Raw genomic sequence first — 23,821 nt, forward strand, 5'->3', positions numbered from 1 at the left:
CACTTCTTAGAGGTTCCAGTTTTTACCACCTGGGGTCCCCACCCACCCTTTTGACTCTCTGGGTGCCTGATTGCTTTAACCTCTAGCTACAATCCAATCATCAGACAATTCTGCCCTCTGGTGGACAGATCCCAAACTGCAGCTCCTTGGGGTGGTAATGAAGCTAAATATGCTCATTTGTATCTTCTTAGAAATCGGAGTCTATGAATGGGAATGACCAGCAGATGGTAAGGTCTTAGCAGAGATAAAGCAGCCAACACAGCTAATCGAACTCCCATATTTTACAAATAGGGAAACTGAGGCTCAGAGAGGTCAAGGGACGTGCCCCAGATCATCACGTGGCCATTGTGTCACAGGCAAGGCTAATTTCCCAGGGTGTGCTCTTTCCATTTAAATAACTTCTTGCTTCCTTTCCTGTCACTTAGCTCTTACCCCTCTGTTCAATAGTTCTGGGCCACAGACCCTTTCCTTCTCATATTCCTTCCCTGCTGCCCATTCAAACTCTGTGATGTCCAGGTGGAAGGGCTAAGCTGCTGAGATCTCCAGTCAGCCACTTTTAGGGTCATCTGGCGTTTAGCTCCAGACTAGCCCCAAACCTGGAGGAGGGGTCACCACCTGGAGTTTAAGAGGTAAAGGAAGAGAGAAAAGTGCAGAACACCTGGATTCTTCTTTTCCCCACCCGGAAAAACTCCTACACAGATTGAGACTCCGCCCCCTATTCTGTTTTCCTAGGCAACTTTCCCCTCGCCAGGGGCACCCCCGTGATGTCACAACGTTACCTAGGCAACAATCAGGCCCGCCCCCCCTTCAAGGTCCTGACTGGTTCCTAGCAAAAGTAGGCAGGGTCCTAGGAGAATCAGTTAGAATTGAGGTGTGTAGGAAGTGCGGGGATCTGAGGGGCAGTATCCCAGGTTCTTTCCGGACAGAAACAGGTATAGGCTGGTAGAACAAGAAAGGGCGAGACATCCAAGCACGTGTGTGCATGTGTGTGTGTAGTGTTGTGTGTATATGCTCATCTCTGTGCTCATGTATGCACGTGTGGAAATAGGGGGAAAGTACTGTTCTTGACCATTATTAGCAAAGGGCCCTGGAAAACGACCTACCGGAAGAAGAGCTGCAGTATTTTGGGAGTCCGATAATCTATATCCAGGGCTTGGGAGAACCAGAATCTGTGTCTGGAGATCATCTGTTCCTAACCCAGAAAGAGTAAGCATCTACACAGCCAGGGTAGGTGGCCATAGGGAGTTTCTGCCAGGTTTCCCATTCACCGTTCCCAATCAGGACCTCAAAGCCAACCCTTTTAAAGGGCAAGGGCACAGAAGGGAGATGAGGGGCGGGGACCTGGACTCCGAAGATACCTGCGGGAGAGGTATATCTTGATGGGGAACCTCAACTATCTTCTCTGTCCTGCGTCCAAGGCTCTCTTGACACATCCTACCCTACCTCAATTTTGGGGTTCAAATTTCTAAGAAAGTGGATTCCCATAGCCTCCTTTGCTTAGACCTCCTAAACAAGGGGGGAGATGAGGAAGCCTAGGTCGTGGGTGTGGGGAGGGAGGAAAATGACTGAAGAGAAGAGCCTTCTCTATTTCCCTCCTCCAACATCCTGTAGGAATGTGGCATTGGGAGGCTATTCTGGGTTGGATGGTGGTATGTGGGAGGAGTGGAAAACATACACATCTCTCAAAGCTCTAACCAAAAACCATGGAACCCCAAGAGAGTATCTCACCCAGTAATTAACACCCCCTTCTAAGTTTCTAAGTTCTGTATAATTACCTGGCATGAACTACCTACTCATTTGGTTAACCCTTTCTGTCTCAGTTCTCTCTAATGAAGTTGGAAGTTGTATGGGAAGGGTCTGTGTGCAAAGGAGATGGCTAGAATACCTAGCTCTTGAACAAGTTCATTCCTTTCCCTGTACCCAAGTTCTTAGGGGTGCCCCTCCTCTCCCTCAGGCTTTGGTCCTCAGAATATCCTTGTAATTTCACCAGCCTTCCTGTTCTTGCAGTGATTTCTGTGTTTTTCCTGATCCCTGCTCAAAGTTTCTTTTGACCTCTTCTTGGAGTAGTTTCTCCAGATTGCTTATACTGTTTTATCCTGATTTTATATTTAACCGTCCTTGACCCGTGGACTCTCAAGGCCCGATAGAGTTTTCCTTTGAATTATGTCCCACTCCCCGGCCAATGAGTCTGCTCTGAAATCCCCTCAAATGTCTTTTCTTAACTAGTTCCATGGAGTTAGTTGCCTCTGATTGTTTTTCCTGTGATTTCTTCAATAGCTTGTCCTAACATATGTTTTCTTTCTGTAACTTTTTCAGGGCTTATAGGATCATAAATTTAGACATTGGAGGTCATCTAATACAAAGCCCTCATTTTACATATAAAGAAACTGAGTCCAGAGAGTTTGTCTGTAGAGGAAGAGAGAGAAGGCAAGCTACCATGCCAACGACCACCTCACATCAGATCCCAGTGGAGACAGCCCAGAACCCTGCACCCTAGAGCCCTGGGAATATCACCGCCTCCCAGACCATGGCTTCTTCTGGCCTGATTGCCCCAGCAATCATCAAGGGAGACAAATCTTGTAAAGAAGGGATCTGATATCTTCCCCCTCCCCCCCAACTGATAACCAGTAACTGCCAAGACAGGCAGGAAGCCCAAGAACATACTCCCCTTTTCTCCTTCCCCCCCACCAGCACTGTTTCTGCCTCACAAATATCATCTAGGAGATGTACGAGATCTTACTGTGGATGCCACTGCAGGTCCTATGGCTGTCCCTGCTCTCCCCCTCCCACTTTGGCAGCCATAGTTACTGAAGACCAAGAAAAAAAAATGCTCACCGCCAAAGGCCTTGGCCTTTTCACATGACTCAACATCAGAAATAGATAAGAGTTTTATCGATGGAAATGAAACTAAAGAAGATTCATTACCATCTGTTTGGCTGCGTCACCCAACAGACCCCAAGGATTTTTCCATCTGACTTGCAGCTGAAACCTCTTATCTGTTGTGTCTCCTTTTTTTTTTAAAGGTTCTTAAATCTGGAGTCTGAATTTTTAAAACTATTTTTATAACAATTTCAATATAATTGGTTTCCTTTATAATCCTATATATTTGTATGTATTTAAAACTATAATATGAGAAGGGGTCCACAGGCTTCCCCAGACTGCCAAAGGGGTTCAGTACACAAAAAAGGTTAAGAACCTCTGTCTCAGTATATTTCTCATGAAGGCACAGAGGTCAGGGGCCTTTGACCCCTGTTCATCTACTTCCTTCTCCCTCCTTTCCACCAGGACTGTGGCTGGGTCTTCATAGCCTTCTTGGAAGCTGGATCCAGAGCAGCCTTTGTTGCTCAGCCCTGCCAGCAGGAGGCACACTATTCCACCTGTTCATTGAAGAGAAGGTAGGATGGGAGCAGGTGTAAATTTCTCCTATGACTTTAAAACACTAGCCGATATGCAGATTGAAGAGATTAAAATTCTTGCTCCTTTCTTTTCTATTTTTATTACCGTGGGGAAGTCACTTAACCTCCCTAAGTCTTGATTTCCCTATTCTGTAAAATGGGGGTACTAGCACTTGTATTATCTCACCTTTCTCCTCTGGGTCCGGGCTATTATTGTGAACAAAAGCTAACAGCATAGTGGTGAGGAAAGAACTTTTAAACCAGTAAAGTAGTATAAAAATCTGAATTATTATTAGAGTCTCTCCCCAATTTTTTCTGTTTGGCACCTAAGTACTTTTCTTATTCTAAATTATATTTATCTGTGTACCTATCTCATTCCTCTACTAGACTGTAAGCTCTACTTAACCATAGGGGACTGTATAATTTTTTCATCTTCATATCTCTGGTGCATAACACAACATTTGATTTTATAATGCATGCTTACAAAATGCATGTTGAATGAACGAACAGAGGTGAGTGACACGACTGGAAAGTCAGAGAGGCCTATGGCCAAGTGGAAGGAATCAAGGGTGGATAGATGAACGATCCCAGGGATATGTTAAGATAGGAAGAGTATTCGGAACGAGGGAGGGGGGGCGTCATAGATTGGTCATCTAGTCTGACCTCTCTCAATTTACAGATGGGGATATTGAGTCCCAGTGAGAAGTAACTTACCCAAGGTCACACTGGTAGTATTGGGATCTGAATCCAGGCCCTCTAGTTCCCAAATTCATTCCACTCCATTGTTCCCTATTGCCAATCTTTCCCTACCTCTATCTTTCCATTTATTTCTCATCTCATTTCTCTTTTTCTATTCCTTATCCCCATATCCATCTCCATTCCTCCCCCTTCCAAGGTCTTCTCATCTTTCCCCTTCCCCCTGAATGGGGAAATCTTGAGTTCACTGGAATCTCTCATACCAAGACACCTAGATACCTGTCATTGTTGACATATTTATTCATCAGGGAGTGGTGGTAGTGAGTGGAAGGAAGGAAGGGTATTAACCCAGCAGATACTGGATGGTTTTTTATATGTAGCCCCTGGCTCTAAAAGGCCTTTGGTGCTGGCTATAAGCTTCTTTATGAGGCATTTTGTGTAGCAAAATATCTACTCTGAGGGCATGAACGTTGCCTAGAATATCTACTTGCCAAATGCTGTGCTCCGGTACTAGGCTGAGGTGTGGTGGAGCTGGCAGGCACTGTGCCAAAGTACCAGGATGGGCATAAATTTCTGCCTTAGGTTAGCTGGGCCCAAATAAGTGGTTTAGTGTCATGCCTGGACTGTAATCATGTGGAGTTGGTACTGAAAGCTCTGACTGGTCTATTATCAAATTCATGAATTAGAGAATAATTGGATCTCCCCTCAAAAGTCCCCTTTCTACTCTTTTTATCTTTTTTTCTTTTTGATTTAATGTACTTTCTATTTCTAAAGCCTTCCTTCTGGTACTCATGGGTGGGCTATTCTGTGTTCATTGCCTGGGGATCTAGGACTCTAGGCACTGAAAATAACCTCCTTAATTTATTAAAACATTAGATTACTTATTAATTAACTTATTAACTTACTTGAGAATGAACAAAGTTGTCTTTGTCTTTCTTTGGCATTTGTCTTGACTGTCCTCCCATATCCCTCCTCTCCATTTTTCATTTGCCATATTTAGCTATCTCCCTATCCCCCTGGAGCTCTGGCCCCCAATACTATCTTAAACTCTAACTTCAGCTCTCCTTTTGCTGCCGTCTCAAAATAACTTCCCCTAGACCAGAGATTCTTTACCCTGGAGTCTCTAAATTTTATTTTAAAAATATTTTAATAACTATTTCAACATAATTGGTTTCTTTTGTAATCCTATGTGTTTTTTGCATTTAAATACAATGCAAAATATATAAACTTTACTAGACTATGAAGGGGTCTTGTGATGCAAAAAAAGTTAAGAACCTCTCCCCTATGCATTCCCATAGGCCTATCCCCAGATATTCCCTAAGTCTTCTTTCTTCCCCTAGGAAAGACAGCATCAGCTCTACCCATTCTCGAAGACAGGGAGACAGGGCAGGATTGGTTGGTTCCTTTATGTAGGATGTGAGACCCAGGCTTCTTGGTTTCCAGCCTAGTACTCTCCCCTGTCTGTTTTCCATATTTATTTTCTGTCTACCTCTCATCATTTTTCTACCCAGACCTGACAAGAGTGGAGGGTTGGGATGTAGGAGGCTTCTCTTGCTGCTACTGACTGAGTCTGAATGCTCCTATGTTAAAGGATAGGGAATCTGGAGGGTGATTGTGCAGTCTGAACTTCTCCTTGCGTGGAAAGAACACTGGATTTGGAGTCAGAGGAAATGGATTTGTGTCCTATCTCATCACTAGCTACCTGTGAGACCTTGGGCAAGTCACTTAACTTTTCTGGGCTTCATTTTCCCCAAATTAAGGGGCTTGGACTAGATGACCCCTATGGTCTCTTCTATCTTTAAAGCTATAATCCTATGATCCCTCTTCTCAACCTATAAGTCGGGTTCAAAGATTGGGATAACAAGGAACACACTTTTCCTCACCCCCAGGAGGGGGCATAGGGATGCTGTCTTCCTTGCCCCTCTGTTTCCCTAACTCCTCACCCCTAGAATTCAGTCCAATGTGTATAAGTGCCTAATTTGTAGAAAACACTGGGCTGGGTGCTAGGGATTAAAAAACAAAAACAAAAAGAAAAAGAAAAAAGAAAAAAAAACCCAACCACCACCAAATTAATTTCTTGCCTTCAAGGAGATTACATCCTACTGGAATTTCCACTGGTCTCAGAGGAAGGGATCCCTAGCCTTAGAGAAATGACAGAATCAACTGGAGAAGTTAGGACTCTGCTTTTGTAACCCTTCTTCTTGACCCCATATCCTAAAGTTGCTACTCAGTGGCTCAGTGTTAAATCCTTTCCTGGAAATAGAAGTTTAGATGTATGTAACTTTGTCATTGGATTGAGGTGTTGTGTTGCCACTGAGACAAGCAGGGACTCAGCTATGACGTCCTAGTCTCTCCTCTGACTCAGCAGCTTGCTTCCTCCCAACTTCCAGTGGTTGTCCCCCAGAGCTATAAAATGATGGAGAGGTTTACTCAATTTTTCTCCTTTTCCCTCAGAATTGGAGAGGCAAAGAGGAGCTGCCAGCTCCCTGGAATCCTGCTCTGAATAGAAAGAGGTGAAAGGCATCAAAGAGATCGGCCAGTTTTCATTTTATAATTGAATAAACTGAGGGCTAGGCAGGGTGACTTGCCCAATGTCCCATTAGAAGTGAGTACAGGAGCTGGGGCCAATGCATAGCTGCCACCGTTGCTGGGGGCTAGAGCAGGAAGAGGGACCACCTTGCAGTTATGGGGCAAGGGGCACCTTGGAAAACTGGAAGGACCTAAAGGAGGTGGGGTAAGCAGGAGATGAGTGACCAAAGTTGAGTTGTGTGTATTGCGGGGAGGGGGAGAGCTCTCCTCTTTCAAGCCCGAGTGACTCAGGCTCCAGCTGCTCCCGCGTCACATGAGTCGGGCAGACACCCTGCGGGGGGAGGGGGCAGCAGTGGCTGGAGCCGGGGCGGGGCCGTGGCAGGCGGGGCCAGAGTTGGGGGTCGAAGCAGAGACAGACCAGGAACAGCTGCGGGGAGAGGATCTCAGAAGCTCGGGGAGATCAGGTGAGGCTTGTGGGCTGGAGGCTGGGAGTACGGGGACGTTTAGGACCTCAAAAGTGGTGGAGAAGAAGGGAGAGATTCACTTTCCTGGGTCTGTGCCGTAGTCCACCATCTCACTTCCCCCGACACTCCCTGGTCTTTCAGCTCTGTGCTCACGTCTTTTAAAAACTTTATTCCAAACTTCCAGGCAGTGGGGTGGCCAAACCTTTTTTTTTTCTGGGAGGGGGGGGGGGGGGGGGGGGGCAAGGCTAGGGGAGCAGGGCTTGGAGGAAGGGACGTAATCGAGGACGGGGGGAAAGGAGAGAAGTGCCTAAGTTTGGGGGAGAGGAATACCGAGGGAGCAAATGGTGTACTGGGGCGTGGATTGAGGTTGGAACTTCTCTGTCCAGCCCGTTGTCAGTGGGTCCGGCCGGAGCCTTCCTGTCCTTCCGAAGTTCTCTTTGAGTCGGAGGAGGCGGGGGCTGCGGGGGCGAGGCCCGCTGCAGATGGGGTTCTGAGCTTCTCTCTCTGCCCATCAGACCCCAGGCTCGAGGGGAGGGGTCTGGGAGACGTGGAGCTGACCGCCTGTTTCCGGGTGGGAGGGGCCGGGAATGGGGGGACTTACTGGGAAGTCCCTGTGGGCTGGGAGCCCGGAAGCCGGGGTCCCCTCCCCCACCGGCCGCTGCTGATCACTTTCCCCTGTCTGCCTCACTCCCCCAGGCCAGCAGCCATGGCAGTAGAAGGAGGAATGAAATGTGTCAAGTTTCTGCTCTATGTCTTAGTGTTGGCCTTTTGGGTAAGCGGGGATGCACGGGTAGGAGGTGGGAGTGTGTGTGTGTGTGTGTGTGTGGACTGTGGAAGTGGGTAAGTCGAAGATTGTCCTGTGGGGAGGTGGGAGCTGGGGCAAAAGGGGTATGTGTGTGCACAGGAACTTCTAGGATAAGTCTTGAGGGGTAACTAACATGGCTTTGGGGATGAAGGACCTTCCTGGTGGGGAAGGCCTGGGATGTTGTGTGTGGTAGGTTGCAAAACTAAGTGTGAGGTCAGTTAAAAAGCAAATATAGAACAGCCCCCACTCCCACTCTTTTAGGAACCCTTAAGACTTATGTGTTCTAGACATTTTGGTTTACCTCAAGCTCCCTAGTGTGTCCATTCTCTTTCCCTGCCCCCTCAGTCTCTGGGCCCTTCCTGTCTGGTGACCCAACTAACTGTAGTAATGGGCAACTAGACAACGGCCAGATGCTATCTTCTGCAAGCTCTCCTCCCTGCCCCCTTACTCTGTAACTTCTTTCAGACTCTGAGTTGGAGAGATGGAATCTCTATGTGAATTGTGAGCTACGGAAGACCAAGCTGGAAGCCTTTTACTTACTACCCCCACCCCCCTGATGTCCCCATCCTCCGTGCCCCTAATCCTACTTTCCTCTGAGAGAAGGAAAGAATTCGTTTGCCTTGGAAGAGATAATGCCCTGACCTCCCTTTCTAACCTGATCTACCACTGATCTCAATCAGGAGCCACCGTGGTAGCGAGCCAGAGGAGAGATTTCCCCAGTTCTGAAGCAAGCAGCAGAGAGTCAAGTAGAGGGATGAGCAAAAAAAGGAATGAAGGGGGAGAGGTGGCACTGTGGGCAATGCCCAGCCTCTTGGCAGGGTGCTTGGGGATCAAAGAGATACCTTGGGCGTTTGGCATGGCACAGGATATCAGTTATCACTCAAGTGAAGTCAGGAATGTATGCCTTGAGGTTAGGCTTGTATTTATTTCCATTATTTCTAGTTGGGCAGTTGGGTCCAAAAGGAGGACTCAGATGAATTGAATTCAGTTCAGCAAACAAAAATTTTAAGTACCTACTATGTGCTAGGCACTAGGGATACAATGACATCCCCGCCCCCAAAAGTGAAGGTCCCTGCCTAAGGAGCTTACAGTGATTACTGAGGGGGAGGCATATACACAGTTCAGTAAATACAAAGTAGATACAAAATGATACGAAGTAATTTGAAGAGGAATAGAAAATGAATATAGGTTGGGGTTAGGAGAGAATCTGGAAAATGCCTTGTGTAGGAGTGACACCTGAGCTTGAATGGATTCCTAGAGTGAGGGAGTTTTTGGGGGAAGTGGCATCAGTGGGGGATGGTGTGGGGGAGAGTAAATGTAGGTCAGGGACTTACCTCTTCCCCTTTTTTTTGAAATCCCTCCAACTGCTTTTGGCTAAGAATGGGCAGTCCCATTTTCTAATCCTTGGAGGAAGTAAAAGGCTAAGTCTATATTCCCCAACTATATATATAATGTGTATATGTGTATATATGTATGTGTATATATATATACACACATACATATATATGTGTGTGTATGTGTGTGTATACATACATACGTGTATAGATCTGTGCATATATGTATGTTTATACACACATGTTGAGGCAGCTAGATAGCTCAGCGGATAGAGCTCTGGGCCTGGAGTCTGAAAGACATGAGTTCAAATGTGGTCCCAGATATTTACTACCTGTGTGACCCTGGGCAAGTCATTTAACCTGTTTGCTTTAATCCACTGGAGAAGGAAATGGCAAACCACTCCAGTATCTTTGCCAAGAAAACCCTATGGACAGTATGGTCCATGGGGTCACAAAGAGTCAGATTAAACAACAACAACAACAATAATAACAACAACAACACACACACACACACAAAATCATTGTTATTGTTTGGTCATTTTTCAGTTGTGCTCTGACTCTTTGTGACACCCATTTGGGGTTTTCTTGGCAAAGATAATGGAGTGGTTTGCCATTTACTTCTCCAGCTGATTTTACAGATGAGGAAATTGAGGCAAACAGGGTTTAGTGACATGCCCAGGGTCACATAGTATATAAGTGTCTGAGCCCGAATTTGAACTGAGGCAGATGAGTCTTCCTGATTCCTGGCTTAGTGTTCTATCCCCAGCATCACCTAGCTGTGCTAACATGGCTTTGGGTATGAAGGACCTTCCTGGTGGGGAAGGTCAGGGATGGCTCACTCCCCCAAGCCAGCAGCCATGGCAGTAGAAGGAGGAATGAAATGTGTGAAGCAAGCAGCAGAGAGTCAAGTGGAGGGATGAGCAAAAAAAGGAATGAAGGGGGAGAGGTGGCATTGTGGGCAATGCCCGGCCTCTTGGCAGGGTGCTCGGGGATCAAAGGGAACACACACACACACACACACACACACACAGATTTTGTTGTTTTTGTTGTTAAGTCATATTTGACTCTTCATGACTCCATGGACCATATTGTCCATATGGTTTTCTTGGCAAAGATACTGAAGTGGTTTGCCATTTCCTTCTCTTAGTTTTTTGCAGGCAGGGTTAAGTTACTACTGTGCCATCTAGCTGTGCATGCACATACATGCATGCATATACACACAAATATATCATGCATTATAAACTCTGGGGAGTTCCGATATGGAGGGTGATTATTCATATATATATATATATATATACACATACATATAATGTATGCATATATATCTATACATATAAAATTGTTTTCCTTGGAATTTGTAGTGAGTTAGGTAGCGAGAATATTATCCTCATTTTACAGATGAAGAAACTGAGGCACAAGGAAGTTAAGTGACATATCTGTATCTATCTATATATGTATACACACATATGTATATGTGTGTATCTTTTTTGGTAAAGGTTATGGAGGTTTTCTGATCTATCTTACCTCCTGTTTCCATTGAGTCTGCCTTTGAAACAAAGAAAAGTAGCTAAGCAGAAATGACTGAGCAGCCCCATCTGATGGCATATACAACATTCAGAACCTGTAGGACCCATAGGTGTCTCATGCCTTGTTCCCTGTAAGCAAAGTTGTTCATTGAAATGGAGGTTTCTGCCCCTTTATAGTGCCTTTATTTACATTGTTCTAGTAATGGGACCTATTGTTCTTTTGCTTTGGCTTTTTCAGCCGTGCATCACTTCATACAAGTCTTCCATGATTCTCCGAGTTCCTTGTGTTTATCAGTTCTGAGATAACGTTCCCGGACATCCCTACAGCACAATTTGTTTAGTTACTCCCTAATCAGTGGGGACTCCTTCATTAGGTTCAATAACTTGTCCAGGGTTACCAAGTTGCTAAGTATCAGAGCCAGATCTTGAACCCGGGGTTGTCTTAAGACCACTGAGTGCTTGCTCTTTTCAGGATGCTTCATTGTTTGTCTAGTGTAAGGAGGAGTATATCTAGTGTATTTGTGTTGGGTGGGGTAAGCTGGACTGTGCTTTAGGCCCCACCCCACCCCACCCTAACTAACTGTCTTGTTGCCTCTGCTCCTGAAGGCCTGCGCTGTGGGGCTGATTGCAGTGGGCGTGGCAGTCCACTTCACCTTGAACCAGACCATACCCATTGGGTCCACTGCAGGCTCTGTGGTACCTGTTGTCATCATAGCCCTGGGTACCTTCCTCTTCCTTGTGGCCTTCTTGGGCTGTTGTGCTACCTGTAAGGATAATTACTGTCTTATGACCACGGTAAGAGGGGGCATAGAGTCTGACGGATGACTGTGGGGAGTGGGTGACAGTGGATTGGGAGTAATGGAGGAGACCCAGGGGACAAAAGGAACAGGGGTCTATAACCAGGAGGGAGGAATGAAAATGATGTTGAATCATCCCATAGCAAAGGTAGAGAGTTGAGGGATAGGGGACCTATTTCCCTATAGGGAGATAAAGATGGTAATGACGATGATGATGATGATATAGGCAGGGCCAACCCCTAATCTGATCTGGAACTCCATCTCTTCTCTCCTCCTATTTCTTCCCCTCTTTTTTAGTTTGCCATCTTGCTGACCCTCATTGTCCTAGTAGAGGTGGCTGCAGCTATTGCTGGATATGTCTTCAGGGACAAGGTAAGTAGACTGTGATGAAGGGGATAAGAGTTTGGCCTAGGAGGGTAGGATGTGACTATGGTTCCCTGAGAGCTCACCATGATCATTATGGAGGTTGGCAAGGGGGCGTGCCTTAATACTTCTCTTCCCCCGTCTTGCAGGTGAAGTCAGAGTTTGACAAAGGCTTCCGGGATGAGATGAAGGCGTATGAGAAAAATAACAACACAGCACAGTTCTTGGATAAGTTGCAGGAAGGAGTGAGTTGGGGGGGAAGGGGAGAAGAGGGGGGATGGGAGAGAGGACTATATCCAGAAATGACTGTGATAGAAAAACAAAAAGCATCAGTAAATTTTTTTTAATGTAAATTTTCGGGGTAGTGGTAATTCCCTAGAGATAGGCCACTCTAGAGGAATAGTTGTGGGGGATAGGATGACCCAGGAAGCTTTTGAGCACAACATCTACCAATCCAATTTTTTCCAGCCTTTTGGAAAAAGCTTTATGGCTTCTTTTTCTTCACCTCGATTCCAATCCCCCAACACCTGGTTGCCTTGTAGAGTCACATTTTGCATTGGGAGTACTTTAGCTTGGCCCATGAGCCTTAGGCCTAGAGGACCTTCCCCCTTATTTATTTATTTATTTATCTTCCTCCCCCCTTATTTTGCCAATCTCCTCACCAACTTTTCTCTCATTCTAGTTTAAATGCTGTGGGGCAATGAACTATACAGACTGGGAGCAAGTGCCCCAAATACCCAAGAACAGGGTCCCTGACTCTTGCTGCATCAATGTCACCCAAAGCTGTGGAACTAACTTCAAACCTTCGGACATTAACCAGGAAGTATGTGGGGTGGGTGGTGATTAGGGGCTAGGCATAGCTAAAAGATTGGAGAGAGAGAGAAAAGGATTGGAGATTAGGGGGACTGGAGGAGTTAGAGATCTCTGGAAAGTTAAGAGCCTGAGGGAACCTAGGAATGGGGGTAGGATCTTTTCCTCAAGGAGGGTCTAGAGGTTAGGGAAGCCCAGGGAACTGGTGATCTGAAGAAACTAAAGGTTGGGTCTGGTATAGGGTTGAAGAGAGCCAGCAGGGATGGGAGAATGAGAATTAGGACAGACTTGGGACTGGTGGGGCTTAGGGAAGCCAGGCTTGGGGACAGGGTATAAATGAGCAAGGTGAGTTTGTGAAAGTCCCTTGCATCTTCCCAGGGCTGTGTGGAGAAGATTGGAAATTGGCTAAAGCACAGAGCTTTGGTGCTGGCGGGTGTAGCACTGGGCGTCACATTCGTGGAGGTGAGGGGGTCCCTGGGGTGGGAGGGGGTGGGGTGGTGCAGAGCCCACTGTGTACTAAGTATACTACCATCCCTAGTGCCAATCAGCCTGGGCTTGGACTCATTCCCCTAATGTGTACTTTTCTTCCCATGTCCATATTCCTGATTATGCCTGCCCCACCCACTTACACACACATACTTCTTTCCTTCCAGATTCTGGGAGTTATCTTTGCCTGCTGCCTCATGAAGAGTATCAGGAGTGGCTATGAGGTGATGTAGGGGCGCTCTCTGCCCCTCACCACCGTCTCATGGCAATAAGGGAGTGGGCTAGTATGTCCTGGGTTTTTCAGTTAATAAATGGATTTTTTTTTTCACTCTGAAAAGAAACAAAGTGTCAATTTGTCCTTCAGATCCATGGCTCCTGGCCTTTTTTTCCTCTCAATACCTGGCCTTGCTTCTTTGCCCCCTCTCCCATGCACCCTTAGACTCATAAAATTATTTAGTATTGGGGGAAAATTTAGAGGTAATTTAATCTGAGGCCCAGAATGGGGAAGTGGCTTGTCTGTCATCATGTAATTGCAAAATTGCCAAATTTGAACCTGGGTCCTTTATTTCCAAATCCAGTGGTTTTTCCCCTGGAACATGATGCCTTTTCTTTCATCTCCAAGTCTGTTCCCATGGCCTTTTTCTGGTGTGTCCATGCCTGGTGTTTGTCTCCCCTCACAGTCCTGTGTTTCATTTTCCTGCACTCATGTCCCCACAGCCCTCCAGACCTTTTGCTCTCTTGGTAGCTATGGGAGAGTGGATATGGAGGAAGCCAGGAATTTAATTTTGGGAGTGGTGGCAGCTGAGAATGGAAGAGGGAAATGACACCATGGGAGCCTAGGGCCTGGTATCAGTGATGCCCAGCTTCTCCCCTCTGAGCCTGTGGCATCATGGTTAGGCTGTGCCCTGTGCTGAGATACTGATGACCTGATCTGCAAAAATTCTGGACGTGCCCCTTAGGGGGAGCTTCCTGTGCAGGGAGCATCATTGATGCTACGGAGCTCCTCCCCCTACCATGCCAGTCTTGACGGGTGTCCAGCTTCAACTAGGGGATGGGTACCAGTGAAGAAGGGCTAAGACCTGACTGGGAATGAAGAGTGACATCTAGTGATGATCTAGTGAAGTGCACCCTTACTGAGCCCAGAATAAAGGCTTCCAACCTGGGGAGAGTGTATCTGGCACTCCCTCTGGTGGCCACTTGTTTTGTGGCAGCCTTTTTTCAAAAGGAAATTTGCAAAACTGGAGGGATTATTTTTAAAAACATCTTGATCCTCAGAAAAAGAATAAAGGTCGGGATGGGGCAGCTCAGTTTGGGTGGTGATTATAGTTTATAGTGTTTGCTTTCCATTCTGTGCCTCAGTTTCCTGCAGGCTAATGGGTTCAGCAGACAGTCTGGGCAGGTTTGGGAAGAACGCAAGTAAGTATAGCATCTACCAGGCTGGCAGGTAGGTAGGAGGCAGGCAACCAGAGAAGTTTGGCATCCCATCCAGCACTGTATCTTGTGCGGGGGTAGCGGGCAGTCAGTGCATGCTCCAGGCAGCTGCTCACCTTGCCCAAGTCCCCATCACAGATCAGGTTCATGATGAACCGTTGTACCTTCAGGTCTGGGAAGAGAAGCAGAAGTCAGATCTTCCTTCACCCAACCTCCCCTGCCCAGTATTCATTTTCTTCACCAGTCTGGTTTGCTCCAGGACATTCAGAGCTCCCAGGGTTATTTGTGCAGTAGGACGGCCACATGCTCCAGGTTTGGGTGGGCACCAGCACATTAGCATTATTATTCCTACCAGACCCTGAGGGCCCTGTTTCTTCAAGGGCCTCTCCTTTGCCTTTCCTGTCCATCATGAGGCAGGCTGGAACAGGAGCCATGCTCTTACCAGCTCCTTCCTCCTTCCCCTATTGTAAGTAGCCAATATACTACCTCCCTCATCCCTCCAGTTTATTTGGATAGGGGACACCATACCCCCTGGACAGACTGAAGGAGGTGCTGTGCCCCATCCTCTTCATCTCTCTTGTTCAGAATGGGTTCTTGGCATCCTCAGCTCTAGCTACTCACACTTAGGAAGGAAGCTGTCCCCATAGCTGGCCTGAGTGGCAGGAGATAACCGTTTCCAGGAGGCCCAAAGCATCCCTTCTATACACTCCAAGTTGGTCACTGCTGTGTGGAAGAAGCCTGGTTCCACGATAGAGACCCGTACCCCGAAGGGAGCTATGTCCCGTCTGGAATGTGGAATATCAGAAAATAGAAGAGATTTTTCCCCCTGGGTTCTTGCCACATGAGGGTAGTCCCCTAAAAGCTACAAGTGATGGATAGGATGGGAGATAGAACTGGAGGGATCTCCCCCATCTAAAAACTAGGGTAGGAAGCCATGGTGGGCCCAGGCAACTTGAATTCTGTGAATGGTGCATCCTACACCATTGGAGATAGGGTTAGAGACCTTTGGGGTTCATTTCCCTTCATCCTAGACTGCACCCTGTTCTGGCACTGGAATGAGTAGGAAAGAGATACATGGTTCTTCCTGTCTGGGTACTCTTAGTCTGATGGAAGAGAAAGGACCTGAATGTAAGAGATGGGCACAGAGATGACTACAAAGACCTAGGCAAGTGAGCGATGCAGACTGAATGGAGGGGTGAGGGGAGACTTGGAATAAAGGAATCACAGTTGGGGCAAAACATTCAAGTGTCCTGGATGTGACCCTCGTGATGCCTGCATCTCAGGGTGTTATGTTGGTCCCCTCTGCCCCCTCACCGTAGGCTGTCAGAAAAGGCCTCCAGACCATATTTGGAGACACAGTAGCCCCCACCATTGGCAGCCAGACGGCCCAGGACGGAGGTGATGTTGATGATTCGACCCTGTGACTGTTGTAGCAAGGGCAGCAGGGCAAGGGTCACTCCGATGGGACCCAGCGTGTTCACTTCCAGCACTCTCCGATAATCCTCCAGATTCAGCCACGGGGTAGGGCCGATGATCCCAGTGATGCCTGCGTTATTCACCAGGCCAAAGAGCCCTGTTGGAATCGGCGGTTGGGTAGGGGAAAAAAACAGGACTCACTGACCCCCCTGAAAGCCGGAAGCACCCTGATCCAATTAGATAAATATTAAATGCCTGTGGGACAAGCATTAGGTTACCTATTGGGGGAACTACAAAGTTTAAATAAGATATGGTCCCTGCTTTTAAGGGAGTCTAGTTAGGGGTATTAAAACATACAATAATACATGTGTGCATGATTATATATAAGATATATAAGAGATGTATAAGTAAATAGGACAGGTCAAAAAAATGCTCATGAAATGGACCAGTAGTTGTTACTGACATGGGAGAATCAGGGAAGATTTCACAGAAAATGTGGGATGTGAGTTATTCTGTTACTCCTAGTGAGGATTTGATCAGATGCCCAGGGCTGGAGGAATGGGGAGAGGATTGCAAGGAGTGGGAACATCCACCTTCCTGTGCCACTGAGATATATATATATATTTTTTAGAGTTTACAAAGGGATATTTATTGAGGAGGTATAAAGGACAGAATTTATAGAAACATCTTCCAAGTGGGGATTCACTCTTCCCTCGCATATACGAGGTTCCTGGAGAGCGTGGGCTCAAATTTGAAGTACAGAGGTAGTCATACACACATCTAGGTAGCGCGTGGGGCTGAGAAGTCCTTTTCTCCCTTCAGAGTCCCTGCCAAGTTTGCTTCCAGGTGTAATGTTGGTGACGTGCTACTGGCAGCTTTAAGGCTGCTTCCCTCTCTCCCCACTCACCTCTCTCTCCCACGATCGTCCCCACCCACTCAGCCACTTGCTGGATGTTTTGGGGGTCGGTGACATCCAGGAGTGTGGTGCAGAGTCGAGGAGAAGCAGCCCGCTTCAAGTTTTCTGCCCCTGTGGATGTCAGGCAACCAGCCAAAACTCGGAAGCCTCGTCTGTCCAGCCGCAGTGCCAGGTGCCGGCCAAAGCCTGAGTCACAGCCGGTGATGAATATGAAGGCATCTCTGGGGGGTAGCACTTGCCGGTCTCGCAGGAACCACAGTACTCCCCAAAGCAGGGTCCCAAGAAATAGGAGCAGCCACATGGTAGGAGAGAGAGCCCCAATACCTCTGAATTAAGGATTCAATCGCAAAAGATGGTCTAGGCTGTCCTACTGGAGTTTCTACACTTCACATTTTGAAATCTGCTTTTCTTTCTCTGGATTCTGCCACCCTCTCCGGCTTGATACCCATAGTCTGGGCAGACCCAGGCTGTATCTCAGGTGAATCCAGGGGTGGCGTAAGCAAGGAGAAAGACAGATCTATGCAGAGAGAGTTTACAGTAGAAGCCCTCAGAGCCCTGCCATTTATTGTGGATCTACATGAGAGGGATGGGGGGTAGAAATCTCTCACTTAGCACCGTTTTGTGTGGCAGGGATGTGCTCTCCTCCCCTCCCTATCCAGCCCTTCCATAGTCTTTAAATTTAACCTAGGCCTTATATTGAAATTTAGCTGGGCCTTACTTTAGGGGTCAGGAGACCTAGGTTCTAGTTGAAGCTGTTACCATGTGACTTTTGGCAGCACCCCCCCCCAGCCTCAGTTTCCCCATCTTTTGTCCATCCTGCTGGCCTTTCATGGTGGCTGAAGAGCAAATGAGCTGATGTACACCGAAGCACTTTGAGAAGCTAAAAGTTGCACAGTAACAAAGAATTGCTACTATTTGTACCTACTTGTCCCAAAAACCCTGCTCTGTGATCCCCAACTGGAGGCCCCTCATCTGCCCATGGCTTACCTCAGGGACCAGCTTTCGCGGTGCAGCGTCCCAGCTCTTTCTCCTGTTGTTTCTCAGGAATTCTGACCCTCTACCCCTTGCCCTGCCTGGCTCTTATTGGCATTGGAGTACAAAGTCCAGAAGGGGTGGACGCTCCAGGCAGCTGGGGCATTAAGGACTGGGTAAACCCAACCCGATGGGCTGAACCTAATCCTTGGCAGCGGCTAGGGTTGCTTGGACTCTCTCCTGGGATCTGTTTTCTCTACATACCTCCCACCCCAATGTTCTCTCCCTACCATCAGGGAGTGGTGAGTGGGCCTCGGGGTGGACCTGTCAGACACTCTTCTCCCCTATGAACGCTACCCTAGACCCCCTCCCCATGTTCCCTCTTTATCCTGCTACTTAGTTTGGTGCCTCATCCGCCTTATGCCCTGGCCCACCTCAGGCTCATGACTGCTGTGCACCAGCCTCAGCAAGGAACACTTGTATGAATGGGATGGAAGACAAGCAGAATCCGGGGGTCCTGAGATGCTTCATGTCTCACTTTCTCCTGTGTTTAGGGGCTAGGGTCTACCCTCAATCAGGTTGGGTGGCCAACTGGTACTCATAGATGGGGTCAGCGTAACATCCTTCCTTCCTTTATGTGCTTGGCCAGGCACTGGGGGCAAGCTGGTTTTACTCCCAAAGCCCCCTAAACCACTTTTTCCTTGCAACCGGCTGCCCGTCCAAACACACGCTACACGTGGCCAGACACTCATGCTTTATTGAGGGTCTTGCTGACCTCCTCTTCCCCTGGTTAGCTGAGAATAAGTGAGACAGAAGAAATGCCAGAGAGCTCAGTGACTGAGCAGACAGCTGAGGAGCTGTGGAGGAAAAAGGACGAAGCTAGGAGGGGGCCGACTGCAGCTGCCCCTTGTAGACATATTCCAGAGCTGTGGCGATTGTCCTCATGTCCAGTTCGATGCTCCTAGCCCAGTTCTCCACATCTCCAATTTCCTGACGAGGACACAGAAAAAAGGGAGGGAAGAGTTAGGGACTACCACAAAGCCTCAGAATCTTCCCATCGTCCACCGCCCAAGAAGAGGCCCCTTTGCCCACCTACTTCCGACTAGACCAATTGCTCTTCTCCCCCCTCTCCACAACGAATGGCCCTTTGTAACCTTGAAACCAGGGGTTCCTAAGCCTTTTTGTGCCCTTTGGAAGCTCTTCTCAGGGACCCTTCTCAGAAAAGTGTTTTTAAATACACAAAAGTAAAACGCATAGGATCACAAAGGACACCAATTATATTAGAATTTTGTTGTTGCTTAGTGTTTTCAGTCAAGTCTGACACCCCCATTTGAGTTTTTCTTGTCAAAGACACTGGAATGGTTTGCCATTTCCTTCTCCAGCTCATTTTACACATAAGTATATTAAAATATAGTTACCAAAAGATACTTATTTAAAAATAAACAAGTTCAGAGACCCCAAGTTAAAAACCTGGGCTCTAAACTAAGTAAGCTTTGGATTCACTTTAAAGAACTGAGCGAGGAATCAGGAGACTTAGTTAACTACCAGCTAATTATAATATGATTAGCTAACTGGCTGAGCCAGTTTCACCATTCATAAAATGGGCCAACATCCACCCTGCCCGTCCCACAGGGTGATGTGAGAGCACTAGTTGATAGCCACATACAGATGTAAGGTATTGCTGCTTAGCCAACCCTGAGGGAAGGAAGTTGGAGAGTAGGAGGGAGGACTCTGGTTTGGCTTCTTCTAGTTCCCTGTCCCTATTGCTGGGGCCTGAAAGTCCCGCTGAGGACCAGAGAGCAATGGAACGGAAGGGACCACACGAGGCGCTGGCACAGAGAGGAAGAAGCCTGACGGGACCTACCTTGAGTGCCTGGTTGAAGTTTTCCACCATCCCAATCCACTGGCCTGTCTGCTTGGCAAACTGTGTGGCCTGGACCTGGAGAGTCTTCACCTCATGGTCTAGCTTCCTCTGATTGACATAGGCCTGGGCCACGCTGGAGGGGGACGGCATGGGAGGCGAAGGGGTCAGAAAGGGTGTCAGCTCTGCCTATTCTGGGGGGACTCTCTGGCCCAGCCCGGCCCAGCCCAGCCCAACCTAGCTTCCTAACGCAGGGAAGAAAGGCAGAAGAGAGAACTAGACAGAGAACTCTTCACACTTCTGAATGGTCAATTCATACTATGCAAATAAAATACAAACATATATAAAAGAAAAAAAAAACCTCTTTTCTCTCTAATACATTCAATTCCATGCTGGCTTTCAACCAGCATACCTCATCCGCTTCCTCCCTATCTCGGTGGGCTTTTGTGCAACTGGGAAGTAGGATATGGGGGAAGGGTGGGTTAATCAAGGGTAGGAAGAGGGAGTGGGGTGGGGGGATGCTGGGAAAATTTAGCAGTAGGAAAACATCTGGCAGTGATTGGGAGCCCTGGGGATCAGAGAAAGAAGCTGAGTTGGGCCTGATGGGGAGGGAAAGCTGGACCCCTCCCTGAATTGGGGGTGGGATGGGGGAGCGTCCCCCACCCCAGGAATGCTGGGTCAAGAGAGGAGGAGCCCCCGAGGGACTGTCATTTCCTCCTTCTCCTTTCCCCATCCTGTGTGGACATACACAGAGGCCTAAGAGCAGGGCAGCTTTTCTCTTCACCCCTGTGAAGCACCCTTCCCAAACAAGGTGGCTGTGTGTAAAGGGTCAGGGAAATGATACAGGATAGGACACATCTCTGCCCCCAGCCCCCTCCCATGAGTTGGGATACTTGTATTTCTTCTCCCTGTCCCACAGTAAGCGCTGGAGACCTCACATCGAGTTCCCACTTCCCCATTGCCGGCACCCTTCTGGGCCTCCATGGGTGGAATCTGCGGGGGCTGAAGGAGTCAGGGGATCAGAGAAGTTGAAGGGGGAAGGGTTGGGAGAGCGGGCAGGACACCTGACCAGGGCTGGGACAGACTGGGTCTTTGTTCTCTCTTCCGGGGAGTGAGAGGGGCTGTGGGCAGCCACACAAAACCCTTTCAAATCCAGCTCTAGCTAAACTGCCCTGTGCATTGGGAAGTGGGGCAGCTGCCCCCCTCCTTGCCCCCTCCCCACCCACGGTGAGGAGAGGGGGGCATGGCAGAGGGGGAGAAGCTAGTTGAGTCTCACAGGCTGTGGGCACTGTCAGCCCAGAAGGCGCCAATGTAGGAGGGAAAAAAAATTGGGGCAGACAGCTCCTGTTCTTTGAGAGACAGCTGAGCCACAGCTGGGGTGGGGGAGGCCAGAGCGGCAGAAAGACAGGGTCAAGAAGCAAGAAGGGAGTGCTCCCCTTCACTTCCTTCCAAAGTAGAGCCTCCAGGTCTGGGATTTGAGCTGGTGGGAAATTTCTGATACCCACCATTCCCAATCTGTTCCAACCCCCCAAGCTAAGGACCACTCGCTTGTCTTTCCCTCCAGGGGCCTTCCCATCCCCCAATCAATAGCTCTTTCCACTTAAGGGAAATGAGCTAATTTGAGCTGAGTCTGACCCCAGAGCACAAATGGCTGACACTTAGGTGACTCAGGCCTCACAACCACATCCAGGCTGTTCCCACAGGGTAGAAGAGATCACACTATTCTCTCCTCTGCCCAGGGAGAAAGTACCAGCTTTCTGCTTTGGTCAAAAAGGGCAGAAAGCCATGCCCTCCTCTATAGTAGCTCAGGTCCTGCATCCAATCCTTTGCCCCGTCTCCATCCCCTGGTTCCAATCTTGGAGGAACATGGAGAGTTAAGGACCCAGAGAGAGAGAAAGGAAAGAAGAAGCCTGGCAGTGTGCCACTCCTGGCACAGGCTTGCTATATGCTCAGCTGTGCCTGTCCTGCTAGCTGCCCTCTGGGCCTGCCAGAAGGTTGGGGCGGGGGGAGTTGTGGTTAAGAGGAGAAATGTTGCCTTCTCACTGAAAAGACAGCTGGACATGGTAAGGGGGAAACAGAAGGTGGGCAGGTGGCATCAATGATGCTAGGCCACAGAGATGTGGACAATCTGGTTTCCCCAGCAGACCCCCACCTCAGACTTCATAATGAAGTCTTAGCTTGGGATGAAGAGGGGGAATAGGAGGGGTGGCTAAACATGCCATGCCCAGTCTGAGGGGCCCAGGTAAGGAGCATACCCAACATTGAGGTGGTCCACCAAGGCTTCTGTCAGGCAGGTAGCAGCAGCGATGGCTTCTCTCCTCCTCTTCTCTGGGAATAGGAAAATCAGAGATTTAGAACGGGAAGATGCCTTAGACATCCAATTCTCTTAATTTTTTTTTAATGAGGGAACCGAGGCATGGAGAAGTTATGTGACTCGTCCAAGGACACCCAGCTAGAAGTGTGGAGGTCTGTGGGATTCAAACCTGGTTCCCAATATTCCAAACCCAAGGCTCTTCCCACAGAGGAAGAATTTAATGAGAGGGCTTTTTGTCCAGAGTGGAGCTTAGGGTTTCCCCCTTCCCATTCCCTCCCACTGTGTTCAATTAAAGTAATAAGGATGATGATCATCTTGATGATAATAGCTATCGTTTATATGGTGCGTTAAGATTTGAAAAATCAATTTATATGTTATCTCATTTGAAAAATCAATTTCTATTTTAAAAATCAATTAATATTACATTGAAAAATCAATTTCTATCAAATGTTATTGCATTTGATTCTGAAAACCACCCAGTGAGATTGGGACCGGACATGATTTCATTGGCATACCAAGTCCTGGGTGAGGAACTGCTTTTACTAATGAGGATGTGAAACTTTCAGTCTCAATACTGCTGATAAAAGTTGACATTTATGTCAAACTTAGTATATGGCAGGCACTGAGCTCGGTGCTTTACAATTATTGTCTTATTTGATCGTCACAACTCTAGGAAATAGGCGCTATTACTATCCTCATTTTACAGTTGAGCAAACTGAGCAGAAAGAGGTTAAGCGACTTGCTCAGGGTCACATGGCTAGTAAGAGTCTGAGGCTAAATTTGAACTCAAGTCTTCCTGACTCTAGGGCCTATGTTCTATCCACTGAGCCACCTAGCTGCCAACCGCCCCCACCCCCCTCCCCCGGGCAGTGGCCTAGATTGATCAACTAGAGCACTGAGAGTGACCTGCCCAGGGACACACAATCAGTTACATGTCAAGGGGAGGACTTGAACCCAGATCTTTCTGACTCCAAGTCGTTCGCTCTGTCTACCATGCTTCATTTACTTAGCACCAGGCATAGTGCCAGGAGCCGGGGATACAATGACAACCGAGCTCCTTCGGTTTCCCAGGGATCGGGGAATTCTGGGGTCGATCTCTAAGAGTGATTTCCTCCCCCGCAGTTCCCGCGCCCCTCGCCCAAGCCCCTCCCACTCCAGGGGCGCCATCGCCCAGGACCAATGGGAGGCGCTCTCCTCCAAGGGGGGGCGGAACCAGGCGTGGGGGCGGAGCCAGGCCGGGAGGCGGGGGTAGGGGAGGACGTCGCCATGGGGACCAGAACCGGGTCTGCGAGCCCTGCGCGTCCAGCTCCCCCAGGGCCTCGGTGACGGGAACGCGCGCGGGGCGGGCCCCGGGCTCACCCTGCAGCTCCTTGCGCTCGTTCTGCTTCGCTTGGTGCTCCTTCAGCAGGCGGGACAGCATGGCCAGGCCGGGGTCGGGGCTCGCCGGGGTCTCTCCGGCTTCTGCAGCGACGACCTCGGCCTCTGCGGCACCCGCGTCACGTGGCCTAACGTCACTCGGAGTCCCCGCCCCGTCCCCTTGTGGAGGGGCGGGGTTGGGTCATTGGGATGGAGAAAAGGAAGGCGGGGCTTGGGGGATTTGAGGGATGGCGGGGGTGGGGGGGGTGGGGAGGGACTTCCAAGAGTAACCCTTAATGGTTCACCTTCTGCTTGGCTGGCACGTCTCCAGTGGACTGCCCAGGGACCTC

General features: G+C 48.5%; 3 protein-coding genes and 1 long non-coding RNA gene across 7 annotated transcripts; 2 read left to right on the top strand and 2 right to left on the bottom strand.

The window, feature by feature from the left end:
- The first annotated feature begins 850 nt into the window (after nucleotides 1–850).
- On the top strand, nucleotides 851–6,940 carry LOC114037974. The gene is made up of 3 exons (XR_003568526.1): nucleotides 851–1,227; nucleotides 3,286–3,395; nucleotides 6,546–6,940. It is a non-coding gene; the product is annotated as an uncharacterized LOC114037974 (long non-coding RNA).
- A 38-nt stretch (nucleotides 6,941–6,978) lies between these two features.
- CD63 (CD63 molecule) lies at nucleotides 6,979–13,536 on the top strand. Its single transcript, XM_027855006.1, has 8 exons — nucleotides 6,979–7,084; nucleotides 7,781–7,856; nucleotides 11,356–11,544; nucleotides 11,844–11,918; nucleotides 12,059–12,154; nucleotides 12,592–12,732; nucleotides 13,098–13,181; nucleotides 13,373–13,536. Exons 2-8 carry the CDS (start codon nucleotides 7,791–7,793, stop codon nucleotides 13,436–13,438), a joined length of 717 nt encoding a protein of 238 aa, XP_027710807.1. The 5' UTR covers nucleotides 6,979–7,084; nucleotides 7,781–7,790; the 3' UTR covers nucleotides 13,439–13,536.
- A 916-nt stretch (nucleotides 13,537–14,452) lies between these two features.
- Nucleotides 14,453–18,601, bottom strand: RDH5 (retinol dehydrogenase 5). Of its 4 annotated transcripts, none has more exons than XM_027855003.1 (5): nucleotides 17,956–18,601; nucleotides 16,960–17,294; nucleotides 15,951–16,209; nucleotides 15,258–15,421; nucleotides 14,453–14,808 (listed from the first exon to the last, which is right to left on the bottom strand). In XM_027855003.1, exons 2-5 carry the CDS (start codon nucleotides 17,267–17,269, stop codon nucleotides 14,585–14,587), a joined length of 957 nt encoding a protein of 318 aa, XP_027710804.1. In that variant the 5' UTR covers nucleotides 17,270–17,294; nucleotides 17,956–18,601; the 3' UTR covers nucleotides 14,453–14,584. The 4 variants fall into 4 exon arrangements, with proteins under 4 accessions (XP_027710804.1, XP_027710803.1, XP_027710805.1 ...); XM_027855002.1 differs by having other exon boundaries at nucleotides 16,960–17,485; XM_027855004.1 differs by having other exon boundaries at nucleotides 15,951–16,182; nucleotides 16,960–18,601.
- Nucleotides 18,602–18,677: 76 nt separating this feature from the next.
- On the bottom strand, nucleotides 18,678–23,617 carry BLOC1S1 (biogenesis of lysosomal organelles complex 1 subunit 1). The gene is made up of 4 exons (XM_027855005.1): nucleotides 23,475–23,617; nucleotides 22,057–22,129; nucleotides 19,805–19,937; nucleotides 18,678–18,930 (listed from the first exon to the last, which is right to left on the bottom strand). Exons 1-4 carry the CDS (start codon nucleotides 23,533–23,535, stop codon nucleotides 18,820–18,822), a joined length of 378 nt encoding a protein of 125 aa, XP_027710806.1. The 5' UTR covers nucleotides 23,536–23,617; the 3' UTR covers nucleotides 18,678–18,819.
- Between the last annotated feature and the right edge of the window lie 204 nt (nucleotides 23,618–23,821).

Source organism: Vombatus ursinus, unplaced genomic scaffold (genome assembly GCF_900497805.2).
Source record: "Vombatus ursinus unplaced genomic scaffold, bare-nosed wombat genome assembly UNPS02010769.1, whole genome shotgun sequence".
Classification (NCBI taxonomy): domain Eukaryota; kingdom Metazoa; phylum Chordata; class Mammalia; order Diprotodontia; family Vombatidae; genus Vombatus; species Vombatus ursinus.

What these genes read in the sequence shown, in the direction of transcription:
- RDH5 (XM_027855003.1), bottom strand. Translation starts at nt 17,269, where the DNA reads ATGTGGCTGCTCCTATTTCTTGGGACCCTGCTTTGGGGAGTACTGTGG. An exon ending in GACGATCGTGGGAGAGAGAG is followed by an intron (nt 16,210 to 16,959) that starts GTGAGTGGGGAG and finishes CGATTCCAACAG; the next exon opens with GGCTCTTTGGCCTGGTGAAT. An exon ending in GGACAGCTTCCTTCCTAAGT is followed by an intron (nt 14,809 to 15,257) that starts GTGAGTAGCTAG and finishes TTCTCTTCCCAG; the next exon opens with ACCTGAAGGTACAACGGTTC.
- BLOC1S1 (XM_027855005.1), bottom strand. Translation starts at nt 23,535, where the DNA reads ATGCTGTCCCGCCTGCTGAAGGAGCACCAAGCGAAGCAGAACGAGCGC. An exon ending in GTGGACCACCTCAATGTTGG is followed by an intron (nt 19,938 to 22,056) that starts GTATGCTCCTTA and finishes GTCCCCCTCCAG; the next exon opens with CGTGGCCCAGGCCTATGTCA. An exon ending in ACTTCAACCAGGCACTCAAG is followed by an intron (nt 18,931 to 19,804) that starts GTAGGTCCCGTC and finishes TGTCCTCGTCAG; the next exon opens with GAAATTGGAGATGTGGAGAA.
- CD63 (XM_027855006.1), top strand. Translation starts at nt 7,791, where the DNA reads ATGGCAGTAGAAGGAGGAATGAAATGTGTCAAGTTTCTGCTCTATGTC. An exon ending in TCTTAGTGTTGGCCTTTTGG is followed by an intron (nt 7,857 to 11,355) that starts GTAAGCGGGGAT and finishes CTGCTCCTGAAG; the next exon opens with GCCTGCGCTGTGGGGCTGAT. An exon ending in TGGGCGTCACATTCGTGGAG is followed by an intron (nt 13,182 to 13,372) that starts GTGAGGGGGTCC and finishes CTTTCCTTCCAG; the next exon opens with ATTCTGGGAGTTATCTTTGC.